Here is a 17697-nt window from a genome sequence, read left to right on the forward strand (position 1 = left end):
CGTTTGGTAAAAGAAGGTAAAAGTAATTGTCAGTCACGGTAAGAATGTTATGACAGGGGTAACTGGGATTAGTTTGAAAACTGAGAAAAATACCACTGTGATTTCCATCATTGCTTGTCACATTTTTACACTTGTACCGTCACTCGTGGTTCTGTTAGATATACTTCTATTTCTTTTTTCTCTCTATGTGTGCAGTGGAGGGACGTTTCCGGATGATGACGGCTCTCGTCAGCAAGTGAGAAATTCTGTGTTTGTTGGTGAAAGTGACAATCACGGGATGCAGCTCTCTGACCACAGCGTGTGGGGCCCAGGCGGCGCTGACCTCACTGGCAGGACTCTCCCGCGGGGCATGTGAGTAAGCTAAAATGTGTCATGAGAAAGAAACACCACCAAAGACTTCCTTATTGTCAGCTGTCTGATCTGTCATTCACAAGTTGCAGACATTCTTCGTGTATGTTTTATGCTTAGCCTTTGTCCGTCTTAAACATTGATTTATGTTCTACACATTTACTTCACCTTTAAGAGGATTTTTGAACTGTTGAGAGTGATCTACAGCGGTATTTTGTTTGGTAAATGAGAGATGATGAGGGATTATTATCACACTTCAACATCTCTTTCATGTAAATGTCGCCTCTTTGCTAGGTTGGCATTGCAAATAAAAATCTGTTCTTAATTGCTTTACCCTGCATAATTAAAGGATGAATGAATATACAAATGCATGTAAACTACAAAGTGATGACGTCAGTGTGTTGCTAAATGTGTATATACTACATCAGTGGTTCTCAACCTTTTTTCAGTGATGTACCCCCTGTGAACATTTTTTTAATTCAAGTACCCCCTAATCAGAGCAAAGCATTTTTGGTTGAAAAAAAGAGATAAAGAAGTAAAATACAGCACTATGTCATCAGTTTCTGATTTATTAAATTGTATAACAGTGAAAAATATTGCTCATTTGTTGTGGTCTTTCTTGAACTATTTGGAAAAAAATATATAAAAATAACTAAAAACTTGTTGAAAAATAAACAAGTGATTCAATTATAAATACAGATTTCTACACATAGAAGTAATCATCAACTTAAAGTGCCCTCATTGGGGATTGTAATAGAGATCCATATGGATTCATGAACTTAATTCTAAACATTTCTTCACAAAAAAAGAAATCTTTAACATCAATATTTATGGAACTGAATATTTCATTGTTGCATTTCTTTTCACAGTTCTTTTTGACAGACATTTTAAAAAAATCTCACGTACCCCTTGGCATACCTTCAAGTACCCCCAGGGGTACGCGTACCCCCATTTGAGAACCACTGTACTACATTACCTGTTTGAGCTATAAAGAGTTGATATATTGTGACATGTTGCTACTGCTGTTTCAAAAAAAGAGGAAAGGGGCATTGCAAGGGAGGAAGAGACAGGAAGTGTTAATAATAAGACCACTACACTGCTTAGCAATGTTTTAAATTGTTAACTAAAAAAAAGTTGCAACATAAATGTCTAAGATGCTGTGTTTGCTTGTTTCTCTGCAGTGATTTCCCAATCCGGGGCATGCAGATCTACGATGGACCCATCAACGTGCAAAACTGTACGTTTCGTAAATACAATGCTCTGGAGGGACGGCACAGTAGTGCTTTTGGTTTTCGACTCAACAACTCGTGGCAGAGTTGCCCCAACAATAATGTGACAGACATCACCTTCGACCATGTACCAGTGAGTGAGCGTGTGTGTGCGTGTGCGTGCATGCGTCATTATTTTGCAAGTAGATTGAGGGCACCAAATTTCATGTTATATAGTAAAAAAATAAATAAACCATCCAGTTCCACAATCAAATTGTATGCTATATTAGCATCAGAAAAGAAGCTTATTTACTACTTGACACCAAATTTGGAATTAAAATTACTACTAAGTAATTCATAATTAGGAATGGGTACTGAATTTGGTACAGACTAAATTCTGTCTGTACTAACGGGAACCGATTCACATAAAATCAAACAATACCATTAGAGATGTCCGATAATGACTTTTTTGCAGATATCCGATATTCCGATATTGTCCGACTCTTAATTAACGATTCCGATATCAACCGATACCGATATATACAGCTGTGGAATTAACACATTATTATGCCTAATTTTGTTGTGATGCCCCGCTGGATGCATTAAACAAAGTAACAAGGTTTTCCAAAATAAGAGAACAACTTCAACTCAAGTTATGGAAAAAAGTGCCAACATGGCACTGCCATATTTATTATTGAAGTCACAAAGTGCATTTTTTTTTTTTTAACATGCCTCAAAACAGCAGTTTGGAATTTGGGACATGCTCTCCCTGAGATAATCCTAATACCCACTACAACTATGGGAAATACTATACTTTGACTTTCACAGAGTACATTATTTTGTATTTTTTTTAAACATGCCTCAAAACAACAGCTACAAAAACAATGAAGGCACACAGCTTCAGTCCAGAGTATACTCGAGTAATAAAGTAAACAATAACATAGTCCTCCTTTAGTAGACTGCCTGGCATACTGTATAACAGGAAATTATAAACTGGGCTCAATCTGCCCTGCTCTAACGTATTTGTATGAGTAACACAAATGTGCTGCAAGCTAGTGGTGAGTGTTTGAAGTGGCCTAGCAGTCAGTCAGAGCTTCTGAAATGTTGCGTTGAGACATGGCACCTCCCTTCACTGCAAGCTACTTTTGGTGTTTGCTTTTCATTCATCTTCCGCTTGTATTCATCGTGTATCTCCTTATGATTCTTGAAGAGGTGGGAGATTAAATTGCTCGTATTAAAGGAAGACGTCTTGGTTCATTCTCGCATTAACCAACTTTTTGCAGTCATTGCAAATTGCCAGTTTTTTATCCTTCAGAGACACTTTAAAATATTCCCAAACCATAGACATGGTGTCTTTAGTCAGTCACCGAGCGAGCTCGCTTGTTAGCCACGGCTACAGCACCGGCAACAACACACTCTTGTTGTTGTTATGCTACGCTCGCGGCGGTTTGATGAGGTCATCAAGCGTCGCCAGTAAACCTCTCATGCTGCAGTCCTCAACTCCTGTGTTGTGTGTGAGAGAGGGGAGAGGGGAGAGGGGAGAGGGGAGGGGCTGCTGACCGGAAGACGCAACTGCTCTGTACTGCTCCCTACGTCCGTGTTTTACCGGATATGTACCGCTCCGTACAGCGGCGTTTTAAAAAGTAATTAATTTTACTTTTTGAAACAAATACCGATAATTTCCGATATTACATTTTAAAGCATTTATCGGCCGATAATATCGGCCAACCGATACTATCAGACATCTCTAAATACCATATTTCGATACCTTTGTTGCAAGTGATGTCAGGTCTATTTTGCAGACTCTGCACCGGCTCGAACACTTGGCAGGTAGAAAAGTACTCCGAGCGGACTCAGCTAGACTGCCTCTAAGAAATGTTACATTTTCTATGCCAATAAAGCAAGCCTGCCTGATAGAAAGCGCTCAAAAAGAATGCTACACTTTTGTGCTAGCTCGATGCTCTTTTACTTTAGATGTGCCATATACTTGCTACTGATTAGCATTACAGATTTTACATGGCAATTTTAACACCTCCAAATTTGGTAATGACAACTTGCTGAATGCAGAAACACACCGTGGACAAACTGGAATGAATGCATACTTGCTGTGATATCTTAAAGGGGACCTATTATGCAAAACCAACTTCTCTTAGCTATTGGTACCTGTTTTTGTGCAAAAGTTCTGAAAACTTGAAACCAAAGTATACAGGCATGGTGGAGATATTTATAAAACATTCTTGCCTTCCTTCATATTTCCGCCGAACGAGCTGTTTGGAATTTTCCCAATTTGTGACGTTTTCCCAATTTGTGACGTTTTCCCAATTGGAGACGTCAGTGGATATCTCCATATACTGTTTGGTAAAGTTTTACCCGAAGAGCTTTGTGTGAGTCTACCATTGTAGTTTGACGTTGTGTTCAATAAGTTCCTTATTTTTTGTTAAACTCCTGCTGTGGGGCAGACTGGTTGGTACATGCATGTGCATCCTCCGCTGTTGCCATTTCTAATAAAAAAAAGTAGCGCATTGTTCCTTGTGGGAGCGCAAAAAACTATAACAAAGATGACGGAGAGAAGACGCTGTCGAAGTGGAGCCACGTAAAAAAGACTGCAGACAAAACGGAGACGGTTAGAAAGCGGCTTGAAGATGGTCTGTAAAACAATAGGAAGTGTTTTAAATGTAGAAAAATTAGATTGGGTTATTAAACAAAAATAACATCTATTACCACATGAACACACACAAAAGTAATGAAAATTGGTACCGTTGAATACCTGTTTCGATTATCAGGAGTTTGTACAGAATTGGTTCAAATGTGAAAGGTGCCCATCCCTATTTATGATATATTTTAGCAACAGAATGTAATTATTTGTTTGTACATATCAATTATTTTACTTAGAATTGCTGTCATAAAAAGTCATGGGTCAGGATTAAAGTGGCGCTGCATTATTGTTATGTTTTTTAGAGATGTTGTATGCATTTAAAATGGACTTGGTGGCTAAAAATCAGTGAAACTAAATCTGAATCAATGGCGACACCAAGCAGTGCAAGCTCTCTGTGCCTCCCACAGATGACCTCCCGTGTGTTTTTTGGGGAGCCTGGTCCGTGGTTTAATAGGATGCAGATGGACGGAGACAAGACCACCATTTTCCATGATATTGACGGCTCAGTTAGTGAGTATCCTGGTGCTTACCTGGTGAAGCAAGACAACTGGCTGGTCCGCCATCCCGACTGCATTGATGTGCCTGATTGGAGGGCTGCCATCTGCAGTGGCCACTATGCACAGGTAAATTAATGGATTGTTGTTCATTTACTAACACAGATGCTGTTTTATTTGTTGTGCTAATGCATAATGTACATGTGTTATTAAAAAGTATGACTTTCAAGGGGTAATATAATGCAAAACCAACTTTTCTTACCTGCTTGAATTTTTTTTGTGTATTTGGGATACCCATAAGTCCAGAAAATTTGAAATCACACCATGATGGAGATAGTTATAGAATAATCTTGCCTTCCTCCAAAATTGCTCCATTTGGAATTTGAGACTTTAGTGATGTATTTGACCTTTGTTATGTCAGCGAATATCTCCATTTATGGTGGAGGTTTACCCGCCATTTTTATTTAGCTGTAAGCCAAAGTTGTAGTAAATAATTTATTTCTTTTTCTCTATCCTCTTGTTGTGGGGCATGTACATGTACTGCATATGCATGCCAAAATCCCTGGCTGTTCTAAATAAATGTAGCATATAGTTCTAATTTATATCTGTCAATAAACTCAATATGGACGCAGTCAAAGGGGGCTGTGCCTGGTGGAGGGCTTTGGCATATACGTAAGACCGCACACAAAACGGCACATCCTGAAAAGACAGTCAGAAAGAAGCTTGTAGACGGTCTGTAAAACTAAATATATGCAAAATGTTGACCATGGGACCACCATTACATGTAATGTAGACTACAAGGCAGTGTTTTAAATGTAGAAAACAAATCATAATATGACCCCTTTAAAACAGTCCCATTTTTAGAGTTAGAAAGCTTAAACATACAGTAAATGTACAGTGATGACTCAGTTTTCATACGCCCGGTTTTAAGCATAAATGTGCACCACAAATATGTATCGGTTTTCATACACTGTCTTAGTTGTAGCATACAGTAATAGTCCAATCAAAGTCAATGAGAGCCTTAGAGTCCATGTTTCCAGAGTGTTAGTGAATGCACTACACTGCTAAAGTAGGGCCTGACAAATGTAACGTGTTGTACCATAAAGCTGTCTCGTGCATGCGTGGGATTGCATCAATTGCAAACAATGTTGTGTGAATGTGCAGTCGTCGTTTGTGCTTTTTTGGATATAACGTGAGTACCAGCACTTTAAAGATGGTGAGAAACACTATTGAATTCAAGAAATAACTCTCCCCGTCCTCCCTTACTGATAAGTGTCTTCAGTAAAAGGTAGTGATGTTAAATTTATGTGGGAAATTGTTGGTTTTCATATGCTTTGCTTTTCAACTGACCCTTTGGGACAAATTACTCAGAAAAACCCAATTTAAAGTGTACTTTTAAATTGTGACATTTTACATTTCCACTAAAGAAATAGTCTGAATGGGATTACAGTCAGCCCAGCAACTCCTTGGCTGTTGCTCCTACAGATCTACGTCCAGACACGCAACCCTGCCAACCTGAACATGCACATAGTGAGAGACGAGTACCCCGATCGTCCCCTGACCCTAGAGGGTGCTCTGGGAAAGCGAAAACACTACCAGCAGTTTCAGCCAGTGATCACCTTGGCAAAAGGCTACACCATCCACTGGGACCAAGCTGCACCTGCTGAGGTCACCATCTGGATCATCAACTTCAACAAGTCAGTGGTTACACACATGAACGATCACGTGATTTTATGCTGAGAAATAATCACCAGCCAAATGCACACAATGTGTACGCAGAAGTGTGGTCAGAAGAATGTCATATTGTTTTCGGGATTTAAATCGTTTGAACCGTTCTTTTTGTCGGGTGAAATCTTCTTCAATTAGTTTTTTTAAAATTCAGTTTCAAATTATTTGGAATTTGCTGTAATACACAGAGTCCAAGTGCGTTACAGCCAGACTTTTACGCCCATCATGAACCTGTCACGTTAAAGGAAAACTGCACCTATCATCCACAATCTCATGTGAGACAAGAACATACATCCATTTCCCTTTTCTGTGGGTTATAGCCCGGACGGCTAACATAAAGGTAATAGGGATTCACCTATTCCGCCTATAAAAATACATTTATTAAAAAAACAAAACATCTATATACACCTGCTGTAACCATTTATTATAACATTTAATGCATAATTCTGCTCATTTTAGGCAATACCGTAACTTCTTTCCTGGGTGCTTTGATTTCACAGAGTGCATAGCAACCAACGCTACTTCTAGGGTTGCCAACTCCCTGAAAAATAAACAAGGGACACCTTGCAGGGCTGGTCGACCCGATTGTTGTTACCTTGTTTTTATTTGTGCGAACAGAGTTTTATAATATCTGCAAAAGTTGAATGGAGGCAACTGGATTCTTGTTTGTTGAAGATGTTTCAGAAGAGTTCAGTTGCATTGCTTAGTCCTTTGTGGATTATATGACCTGACAGCTGACAATCTTCACACACTCATATTGTTATACTATTTGACTCCAACCAGAATTTTAATAGATGTCCAGATTTTGGAATAATACCAATATTAAACCATTTGTTCAATAATCAGGTTTTTGTGCAAAATATAAAAATTAATTAAATAAAAAGGAAACATTTTCTTAAAAATGTTTTTAATAATCACCTTCCTATGGAAACATCCATAGTGCTTCATTTCAAAAAGTATACATTCACTTTTAGCAGTGTTTATGATAGAGCAGGTCTCCAACTTTCATCAGTATGAAAACTACTTTGACCAAAATAAAAGAGAGCTGAGATTTTTTTATTCTATTTATATGACTGACTATATTTCATTTTTGTATTTTAAAAAAACACACGTTCTAATGCTACTTATTAGCATTAGAGATTTTACATGCCAATTTATTTTCTACGGAAATTGCTTCAGCTCGTTTCAAGTGTTGCACTAAGAGCTTTTTGCTGTTAAACATCATTGGTTTTGAAAACAAAATTCCAATAAGTCCACAGGCTTCAACTGTTATTGGATTTACTCTTAAAATATGGCAAGCCTCTCAAAGTGGTTTTTTTTTAGCAGCTCATGACCTCGCACAATGGAGAGCAATGCAAATAACTATAGCACCATCTGCTGTTCACAATGAGTTATAGCAGGAATCATGCTGTCATTTGTATTAAGGAACGAATACGGTTAGACATGCGTATGTATACCTTGCATTTTATCCTGCAATATTCAGTGTAAACTATGACATTTATAAATAACCTTTTGAACCTCAGGGATCAGGTTAGGATTTAAAATGTTTTATTTTGAGTTGACTTTTAGAACAAAAGCATTCACAACCACAAAGTAACAATTTCTCAACACTTTATCATTTTAAATGGTTGTAAAAAACATTTAAATTGCTCTGGATATATTCTTATTTTGGTCATTTTTTTAATTTTTAGGAAAGACTGGATCGATGTAGGCATCTGCTACCCCCAAGGCACCACCTTTGTCATCATCTCTGACATCCACAATCGCCTAACTAAACAGACCCGCAAGACCGGAGTCTTCATGAGGACCATGCAGAGGGAGAAGATCAACCAGTCACACCTGACCAGAGGCTATTACTACTGGGAGGAAGAATCCGGGTCAGACACACACACACACACACACACACACACACACACACACACACACACACACACACACACACACACACACACACACACACACACACACTCACACACACACTCACACTCTGATTTCACAAATGTATTTTTGTATATTTTTAAGTGTCGTACTTTTTTGGAACATGTCCTGCTTTTCACTAAAGTAGAAAAACAACAAAGGTTACAAAAGTTAAATAAAAAAAATCATCTATGAATGCTAAACATTTTATTCCGGCAGTTGCAGCGGGGACAAAAGTCAATCTATAAAAAAGATAGGGATGTTCCTTCCGATCAGGGTTTTATGCTGTCATTCCCATACCAAACACATGTATTAACTGTAATGTTTTTGAAGGTACTTACGGTGAGTGCTATTGACACTAACAATATCATCACAATATTTAAAGTAGTTCCTTATTCTCTTCTATCACGTAGCAAACCGCATAAAACCTAAACGAAAGCAAAACTACTCTTTTAAATCTTTTCGGGGGTTTTCCTCAAAGTCCTCATTGTTTCCATGGAATTATTTCCTGAATGTGTAAACAAAACAAAAAGAAGATTCTTTGACAATAAGAATATTGATGTAATTACCCTAATATCGATTATAATCTGATACTATCCTTGGTATCAACACCACAGATCAATCCGACCTCCCCTTACATGTATACCTGGTCACTACACAGCAACAGAGCACAGGTGTCAAACTCATGGCTAGATCTGGCCTGCCACATCATTTTATATGGTCACAAAAGCCTGGAAATAATATGTGTCAATAAAGTACTTTATCATTCTCTATCTCTTTCCATATTGACAAAAAATGATGACAATAAAGCATTCTGTCCTATCTTTTAACCTTTAATCCATCCATCCATCCATTTTCTACCGCCTGTCCCCTTAATGTTATCTAAAATTGTAACTAATATTACATTATCATATATTCCCAAAATAGTTTTTGTTCAAGAATACTTAAATAATGGCTTGACTTATTATGAATCTAATTGTATACTGTTAAAAATGACGATAGATTTTACAGTAAAAAACTGGCACCTCAGTCGCCAGAATTTTACCGTAAAAAAACTGTGATACCGTTTTTCCATCTAGCAATACAATGTAAAAGCAACAGCCAACATTTTTACAGTAAAAAACACTGCCGCTCAGTCCCCAGAAATGTAGCGTAAAGCAGTGGTACAGTTTTTCCATTTGCTGTAAAGAAAACAATGTACATTTTACAATAACATTTTGGCGACTGAGCTACTTTTTTTTTTAATCACAAAATCAACAGATGTTGCAATTGCACTTGCATAGACAATTGTGTAACCATATCACGAGGCTTACTGTTAGCCTTAAACATTTATATTTATATATTATTCATTATTACAAGCTTCCCTTTGAGGGCAGCCATAAATACGATGTGGCCCTTATTTAAAAACGAGTTGGACAGCCCTGCTCAAGAGTCTTATGAATCTACTTGTTAATTTCCTGTTAATAACTGCTTACTTTCTGCTGTAATGCAGTTCCAGCTTAACTTCTTAAACTTTACAAAGCACTTATTTCTTGAGTTGTTTCAAAATATCTTAGCGGCTAGCACTGCGATTAGTATGCCGTCTTGTCCGCTCCTGCTTGCTGACTTAGTATGTAATGTCCTCCAGTCCTTAAGCCAAGATATTTAGTTTATTTGCCACAATACAGGTGATGATTATTACCTTGTGGACACGCACCACACTGTGTATGAACATACACAGTTAGCTGTTTGTGCGCCTCTATCAGCCAGCAGAGTGACCGAAAATAAATGACGTATCAGCCAGTGGGGATTGGCTTTTGTGGTTGGCATTGAAAAGCATTAATAGACAATGGCCAATTATGGATCTTTTCACGAAAATTGCTCGATACTGATAGGCACATCTCTAGGTTGTAAAATCAGTCTCGGAATGTCTAAAAAAGCTGATAGATAGCACAGCATAAGGCTGGGAAAACAACACTTACAAGGAATGGAGTAACAAGGCAGCCCAGAAAGACGATGGAGAGACAAGAGGAAAAAGTAACAACCAAAATCTACTAGTTATGAAGGGTGGACAATGACTGAACATACAAAAACAAGATGCAGCCAGTAAGTACCAAGCAAACAAGGCAGTAGTGAAACAAAATAGAAAACTCATATAAAAACGGGAATCCGTGAATGTTCATCTTGCATCTTTCTGGTATGAATGCAAGGCTTATGTATTATATCATGTTAATTGCTGATTTCATCCACCTGCTTTGTTGCTCCGCCCCAGTCTCCAGACAAAGCTGCCTGCAAACAGAGCAGTGGTCAGGAAACGCCAGTAATCAGAAACTGACCAAATTAAGAGTTAGTTGGGATGCAGACAATAACAGTCATATTGGCTTCATACACAAAACATTACAGTATTCCAGGCTAAAACACCTAAGTACAATATATAACAAGACACTTTATTAAGTTAAGAACTGTTCTAATTGGTATACTCGACAGCTTTATTGAATTATGACAAAATAAACCATTAGGGGTGTCCAAAGTCGGACTTTCAAATCAAAACAAAATGTTTCTCCAAAATGCATTGATCTCATGTTACATCTTGTGTGTTGCAAACTAACGAAACGCTGATCGATCATGTCATCATGTGGTACTTGCAGGCTGCTCTTCCTGAAAGTGCAGGCTCATAATGACAGGGATCAGTTTGCCTTCTGCTCCCTGAAAGGATGTGAGAGGGTGAAGATCACGGCCGTCATTCCTAAAGGAAGTCCACCCAGCAACTGCATGGCCCGGGCCTATCCAAGACACGCCGAGCTGCCTGTTGTGGATGTTCCGATGCCCAGGAAGATCCCCAATGACAAACTGGTGAGAGATCACAAAGGAATCAATTTCATTCACAGACAAGTATTAGTACTACAAGGAAATCTTATGAAACAATTGTATAAGACATAAGATAATCAGTTGTTTGCCTATTTGGTAAGAAGAGGGGAAATCGGATAACTAACAGCCCGATCGTCCAAATCTTATGAGCTTGTATATCCTGGCAAATAATGACATTTTTGCAAATACAGGATAATAAATTGAAGGCCAGCAGTCCAAAATGACCGAAAGGATTGTATTAACATGATTTAAGATGAATGTGGGATAGAAAATTTTATTTTCAATGGCACGTTTTTGGTCACAAGGAACATGTCATTTTTTTGTGTTGTTTTAGAATGTTTTGACAAGGGAACCTCTGAAAAAAAAAGTTCTTACTATTAATATTCTTTACTATCATTATTTTAGCAAATAAATCATTTTTTGAGGGCTTTTAACATACTATAAACTAACAAATTGGTGTCTTGCCAAAATTGTACATTATAACTAAATCATCCATTGTGGTTTGCAGGTGCCATTTTGGGCTTGTGGGGATTTGGGCCATCTGCAGTTTTTTTTTGTCCTGTGTAATATTCTAATGTGGGATGCATCAAATTTTGTATGTAGAAAATATCACGGGCCACCCTTTGGACAATCCTGCCTGACTGTAAACAGTTGATTTCCAAGAAACATTTTTTAACCACCTCGGCTCTATTAAGTTGTCATGTGTGAGTCTTCTCTCAGATGTCAACAGTTTTGTTTGTTGTGTTGAGCTCTAATTGTTGGTTTGTTTGTTGCAGCACTCAGCAGAGCACTTACTGGAGGTCAAAATGGAGTCCTATAATACTCGCTTCTTTCACATCAAGGAGGACTTTGCTTTTACTGAGGTAACCTTTTCTCAACCATTTTCTTCCCCTCACACCCGTTAAGACAGGTGGGCCCAATCTTTTTTGACCAAAGGTCTACTTTTCAAGTAACCAACCTCCCGAGTTCAACCAGGCCAGCGTCAACGTCGCAAAGCCACACACATCTTTACCCTCACCCTGCAGCTCTTCATTCTATACATTGAGCTCGCCAGTGAGATCAGTGATGAAAGATACATCTAAAAGCCACTGGTTGTCCTCTAGCTTTGTATGGTAATCCACATGATTTCAAAGCTTCAGGATGTTTTGGAAATCAGGCAACAGCTCCGTAATTTTGACCAAAAATTTACCTCTGCTCAACCACCTAACATCCGAGTGATCTGCAGATCTTTGTGCTCAACATCATTCTCCTCCAAGTGAGCATGGAAAAGCCTTCTCTGACGATTATTGGTCCGAACTGTAAACCCAGTCTTCATCGTAACATCCATCGCTTCTTTCATATTTTAAATATTTCCATGCAACGCTTACTAGTGAATTATACAATGAAAACTTAGAATATCAGGGAAAGATTCACTTTTTTTGCACAGTGCAGTTAACCCACTGGTGTGGCCCATCAGTTGTGATGGAAATCAGCTTGAAGAGCAGCAGTTTTATCTCACTAACAAATCCCCTGAAAGCTTTAAAAGTATCCTCACCTCTGGTGTGTCCTTTTAATGGCAAAATGGGGAGTAACTCTTCCCTGCTGCTCATGTCTTCAAAAACTATCCTGATGAAAACACACAATTCTGCCACATCCACCATATCAGTCAAAGAGAAGGGAAAAGCACTCACGTGCGTCAGTATCCTTCCTCAGTTGCTCCTCCACAGCCACAGCCATTCCCTTGCATCGCCTTGTAGTAGTATGGCTGGAGAGTTGCACTTCTTTAATGACCTTCACAATCTGTGTTTTATTATTGGAGTCGTCAAAACGGCTATCCGCTGCCTCGAGAAAGGCACATTTATAATAACATTTAATAGTTACCTATTTTGATCATGTTAAGCATACGCAGCGCATTAATTTAAAAAAACTCATGACAATGTTTGCTTCTTTTTTTTTCTACATCACTGATTTCTGCTCACAGCAGACTTTATGAGAGCCAACAGACATAATAAAACATCACTTTCTGTGTAAGATCTGCTGTCATTAGGATGCCAACTGCTGGGATGTTCATTTATTCCCATGTAAGTGAAGAATGTCTCATAATAGTCACGAAGAAACAGGGTGATGGGGGAGGTTGGGAACAAGCGTTTTTTTTTGTGTCGTCCTCGCCAGTTTCGGGTCCTAAATGGCTGTCAAAGTGTACCAACTTGTCGGAATATCTACTCAGACTTCTCATGTCCAGGTGAGATGCATGATTTATGAGCTAGAATAAACTTACAGGGAGCAAGGAAGCGAGGAAGCAGCAGACCACTCGATGATGTAAACAGGGACACACAAAAATGATCACGGCGCCGGTATAATTAGTTTGTCTGTGATAGTGCTTATAATAACAATATCACTAATACTTAGTTGATATTCAAATCACGAAATGTAAACGGAGTATTGTTGGCGCTTTTTAAATGGTTATTTATTGGATTTTATGGGCAAATAGAGGAGCTACCATTGGCTCCGCTGTAAGCAGACTTTTATTTACTTTTATTTACAAGTTAGAATGCGTTTGTCTGTCGTCATATCTTTCAGAGTGATTGTGAACAATAGGCAAAATTCCCAAAAAAGTGCAGTTCCCCTTTAAAGCTGCTAAAATGAAGCACATACAGGAAACGCAGGCAGCAACTACAACAATAGAAGTTGAATGGTGTGTCGTAGAGCTCAGGATCTTTGTACTTGGCTGGTTTCCAGGTGAATGGGAAGAAGTTGTACCAAGCAGAAGATGGTGTGCAGCTGACAGTCATTGATGGGATTCATGGGAAGGTGGTAGAGAGCAAGGCCTTCAGGAACACGATCCTCCAGGGTGTCCCTGCCCAACTAGACAACTACATCAGCGGACTGAAAGATGGGTAAGATTCAATAATTCAGTAATCAGCCACAGTTTAGTTTGCAAACGCTTTTGTCTTTCGACCAGAAGAGGCCGCCACAGGGCAACTTTCAATCACTACATTGTCTCTTAACCTCAAGGTTGAGGGTTTGATCCCCAGTAGTCCTATCAACGTACCTTTGAGCAAGATACCATAACTCCTACTTGAAACTGATGCTGAGTCATCAGTGGATGGATGAGCTGTTAGTCCTTTCATTATCATCAGGAGATTTAAATCTCCTGATGATTGAGGGAAACCCCTCATGAAACAGGCCTGTAGAGATGAAATAGTCTTGTGATTTTTCCCACACATATGTATATATATATATATATATATGTATATGTATATATATATATATATGTATATATACAGTATGTGTATATATATATATATATATATATATATATATATATATATATATATATATATATATGTATATATATATGTATATATATATGTATATATATATATATATATATATATATATATATATATATATATATATATATATATATATATATATATATGTATGTATATATGTATGTATGTATAAATGTGTGTATATATATATATATATATGTGTGTGTATATATGTATATATATACTGTATATATGTATATATATAGATATATGTATATATATGTATGTATATATATATATGTATGTATATATACATATATATGTATGTGTATATATATATATATATATATATATATATATATATATATATATATATATATATATATATATATATATATATATATATATATGTATGTATGTATGTATGTATGTATGTATGTATGTATGTATGTGTAAATATATATATATATATATATATAGGAAAAAGGTTTGTTTCAGTGTTCCCGAAACATCCTTTAGAGCAGGGGTGTCAAAGTCAAATGGACGGAGGGCCAAATAAAAAATTTAGCTACAAGCCGAGGGCCGGACTGTTCGAATGTTCATTGAAAAATTTTTAAATGACGCATATAGTCTAGTGAACCTAATTGAACCTACTGAAAACCTAACAAATATATTCCAATATGATCAGATAAATAAAGCAATATTTTCTTATGGCTCTGTCAGTAATCTTTAATTTTCAACAGACACAAAAGACAAATTTCCTTTATATAAAAATCCCCATAACATGAACATTAAATGAAAGAAACCGGTATTCAAGGCACCATCAGTAGCCTATATTTTCTATTTTAGCAAAAGTGGGCTAAATTTACTTCAAAGAAAAAAACAATAATAGCAATTTTCTATCATCCACTCAACTGAAATATTTTTAAAATATAATTAAATTGAAATACAATAAAATAAAGTGCAAAAATCTATAAATCAAAAACAACACTTTGTTTAAGGAGAAGTAACATGCAGTGAAAACAAATATTAAACTTTAACTTTTAAACTTGAATTGAGTAAAAACTCTAAATATGTTATTGCAAAGTAATGTTCACATTAAACCCCCCTCCTCCCTCCGTGGGAGGGAGGCGAGTTGGGTGCCCGAAACCCCCCGCTGGTTTCGGCCCGCCCCTTGGCGCGCGTGGCACGGCGGGCTCCGCGACCCGACGGCTGGCCCTCGTGGCTTGACGGCGGGCGCGTCCCGACGGGCCGCGCGTAGGGGTCAAACGCAGAAGTCTCAGGGCCTCGTGGTGAGGGGGTGGCCTGCGGGTTTCGGCCCGCTTGACCCCCCCGCTCCGCTTGGCGCGCGCGGCACATGACGGGTTCCGCTACCGACGCTCGGGCTGCAGCCCGACGGTGGTGCGGGCCCGGCGGTGACGCGCGGTTTGGGGAAACAAAGCAGAAGTCTCAGGGCCTCGGGGCCGGGTTTCGGCCCGCCCCCTTGGCGCGCGTGGCACGGCGGGCTCCGCGACTGACGGCCGGGCTGCAGCCCTTCGGCCGGCAGGCGCGTCCCGGCGGGCCGCTCGCCCCCTTTCGGAACCTTGGACCGGCATCCGCTTGGTGCGTGTAAAAGATCTGCGGTCTAAAAAAAAAAAAAAAAAAAAAAAAAAAAAAAAGATCTGCGGTCTGCGGGCCGGTTCTAATAATAAATCAAGATCATCCCAAGGGCCGTAAAAAACCTTCTCGCGGGCCGGATATGGCCCGCGGGCCTTGACTCTGACATATGTGCTTTAGAGTAATATAATGGATGCAAGCTGTTTTCATGTCTTATTTTATGTTACTGCATTACTGTCACTGCATTACAGTATAGACAGTGTGTTTATTATATTTAAATTCATAATTACATGATCTGTTTATACATTTGGATCTGCACTGTGTGCTCTGTTTATTGTAGAGTTGAAAAGAACACATATTGCAGCTTAGAAAAAAGAAATACAACTATTTTTACTGCTATTGACAACATTTGTGCTCATTTCTGCAGTTCAATTGTTCTCATGACGTCAAAAGGCCGTCTAGTGACAAAAGGACCATGGACCAAAGTGCTGGAGCGACTTGGAGCCTCTGCAAACATCAAACTGAAAGGTTTGCTGTTAACCAACAAATTAAGTTTTAATTAGGAGTGTCTCGATGTGATATTGAAATCAGACAATGGTCCGATATCAGCACAAAAGCTTGTTTGGGATTACATTCTCTTTTATCTAAAATGGTTAAAATAAGTGCTCTCATGAAGCAGCTCTGCACTGTGTTTACCTGTGCAAAGCAGGACAGTCAGTTAACATCGAAATGTCCAATTTTCTTGTATTTTAATAAAGTAATTTACAGAAAGTAAACATGGTAGGCTATATGCTACTAAGAGCTAGCAGCCACACAACAGTTAAGCACACAATCTAGACATGTGTAATAGATGACATTAATTCAAAAAAATTTAAGTCTAAACGCTTGTCAATATAAACAAGTATCAAATAATTATAGTTGCATATTACTTACAGATACTAAGTCTCCAAGGCAAAAGCGTACTATTAAATATCCAGTAACAAACGTATCCGCATCATTTAACTTTGTGCCTCATGAGCTTAACTTAATGAATGATTGTGGTCAGTAGGTGTTACCAAAAAAACAAAACAATGAACACTTCACTTCATCTTTAAAACAGCATCAGTCCATTTCAGACATTTGAATGATAAATATGTTAGTGTTTTTATACCGTACCTACCATTGTAATTTATTTTTTAACATTTCACATTACAAAATAATCAAAGTATGTATGATTGCAGGCAGCACGGTGACACAGAGGTTAGTGCATGTGCCTCACAATACAAAGGTCCTGGGTTCGAGTGCTGGGTTCATGGTCTTTCTGTGTGGAGTTTGCATAACCCTGTGACTGTGTGGGTTCCCTCCGGGTACTCCGGCTTCCTCCAACTTCCAAAGACATGCACCTGGGGATAGGTTGATTGGCAACACCCTAGTGTGTGAATGTGAGTGTGAATGTTGTCTATCTGTGTTGGCCCTGTGATGAGGTGGCGACTTGTCCAGGGTGTACCCTGCCTTCCGCCTGAATGCAGCTGGGATAGGCCTCCAGCACCCCCGCTACTTCTAGAGGGACAAGCGGTAGAAAATGCATCAATGTATGATTGCTGCTGATATTTTATCGTATCTGTATCGGCCAATACTCAAGGCTCCAATATCGGTATCGTATCAGAAGT

The 17697-nt window shown here is 38.5% G+C and overlaps 1 protein-coding gene across 2 annotated transcripts in view; it reads left to right on the forward strand.

The window, feature by feature from the left end:
• LOC133636146 (cell migration-inducing and hyaluronan-binding protein-like) overlaps positions 1–17697 on the forward strand; it is a 324820-nt gene that overhangs the window by 303283 nt on the left and 3840 nt on the right. For both annotated transcript variants that reach the window (XM_062029861.1, XM_062029871.1), the window contains 9 exons: positions 196–351; positions 1530–1710; positions 4620–4835; positions 6192–6403; positions 8126–8311; positions 10979–11183; positions 11975–12061; positions 13917–14074; positions 16476–16576. In XM_062029861.1, the coding sequence (XP_061885845.1) occupies positions 196–351; positions 1530–1710; positions 4620–4835; positions 6192–6403; positions 8126–8311; positions 10979–11183; positions 11975–12061; positions 13917–14074; positions 16476–16576 (1502 nt within the window). The remainder of the gene's footprint in view (positions 1–195; positions 352–1529; positions 1711–4619; positions 4836–6191; positions 6404–8125; positions 8312–10978; positions 11184–11974; positions 12062–13916; positions 14075–16475; positions 16577–17697) is intronic.

The sequence above is a fragment of the Entelurus aequoreus genome, linkage group LG02 (genome assembly GCF_033978785.1).
Source record: "Entelurus aequoreus isolate RoL-2023_Sb linkage group LG02, RoL_Eaeq_v1.1, whole genome shotgun sequence".
Classification (NCBI taxonomy): Eukaryota; Metazoa; Chordata; class Actinopteri; order Syngnathiformes; family Syngnathidae; genus Entelurus; species Entelurus aequoreus.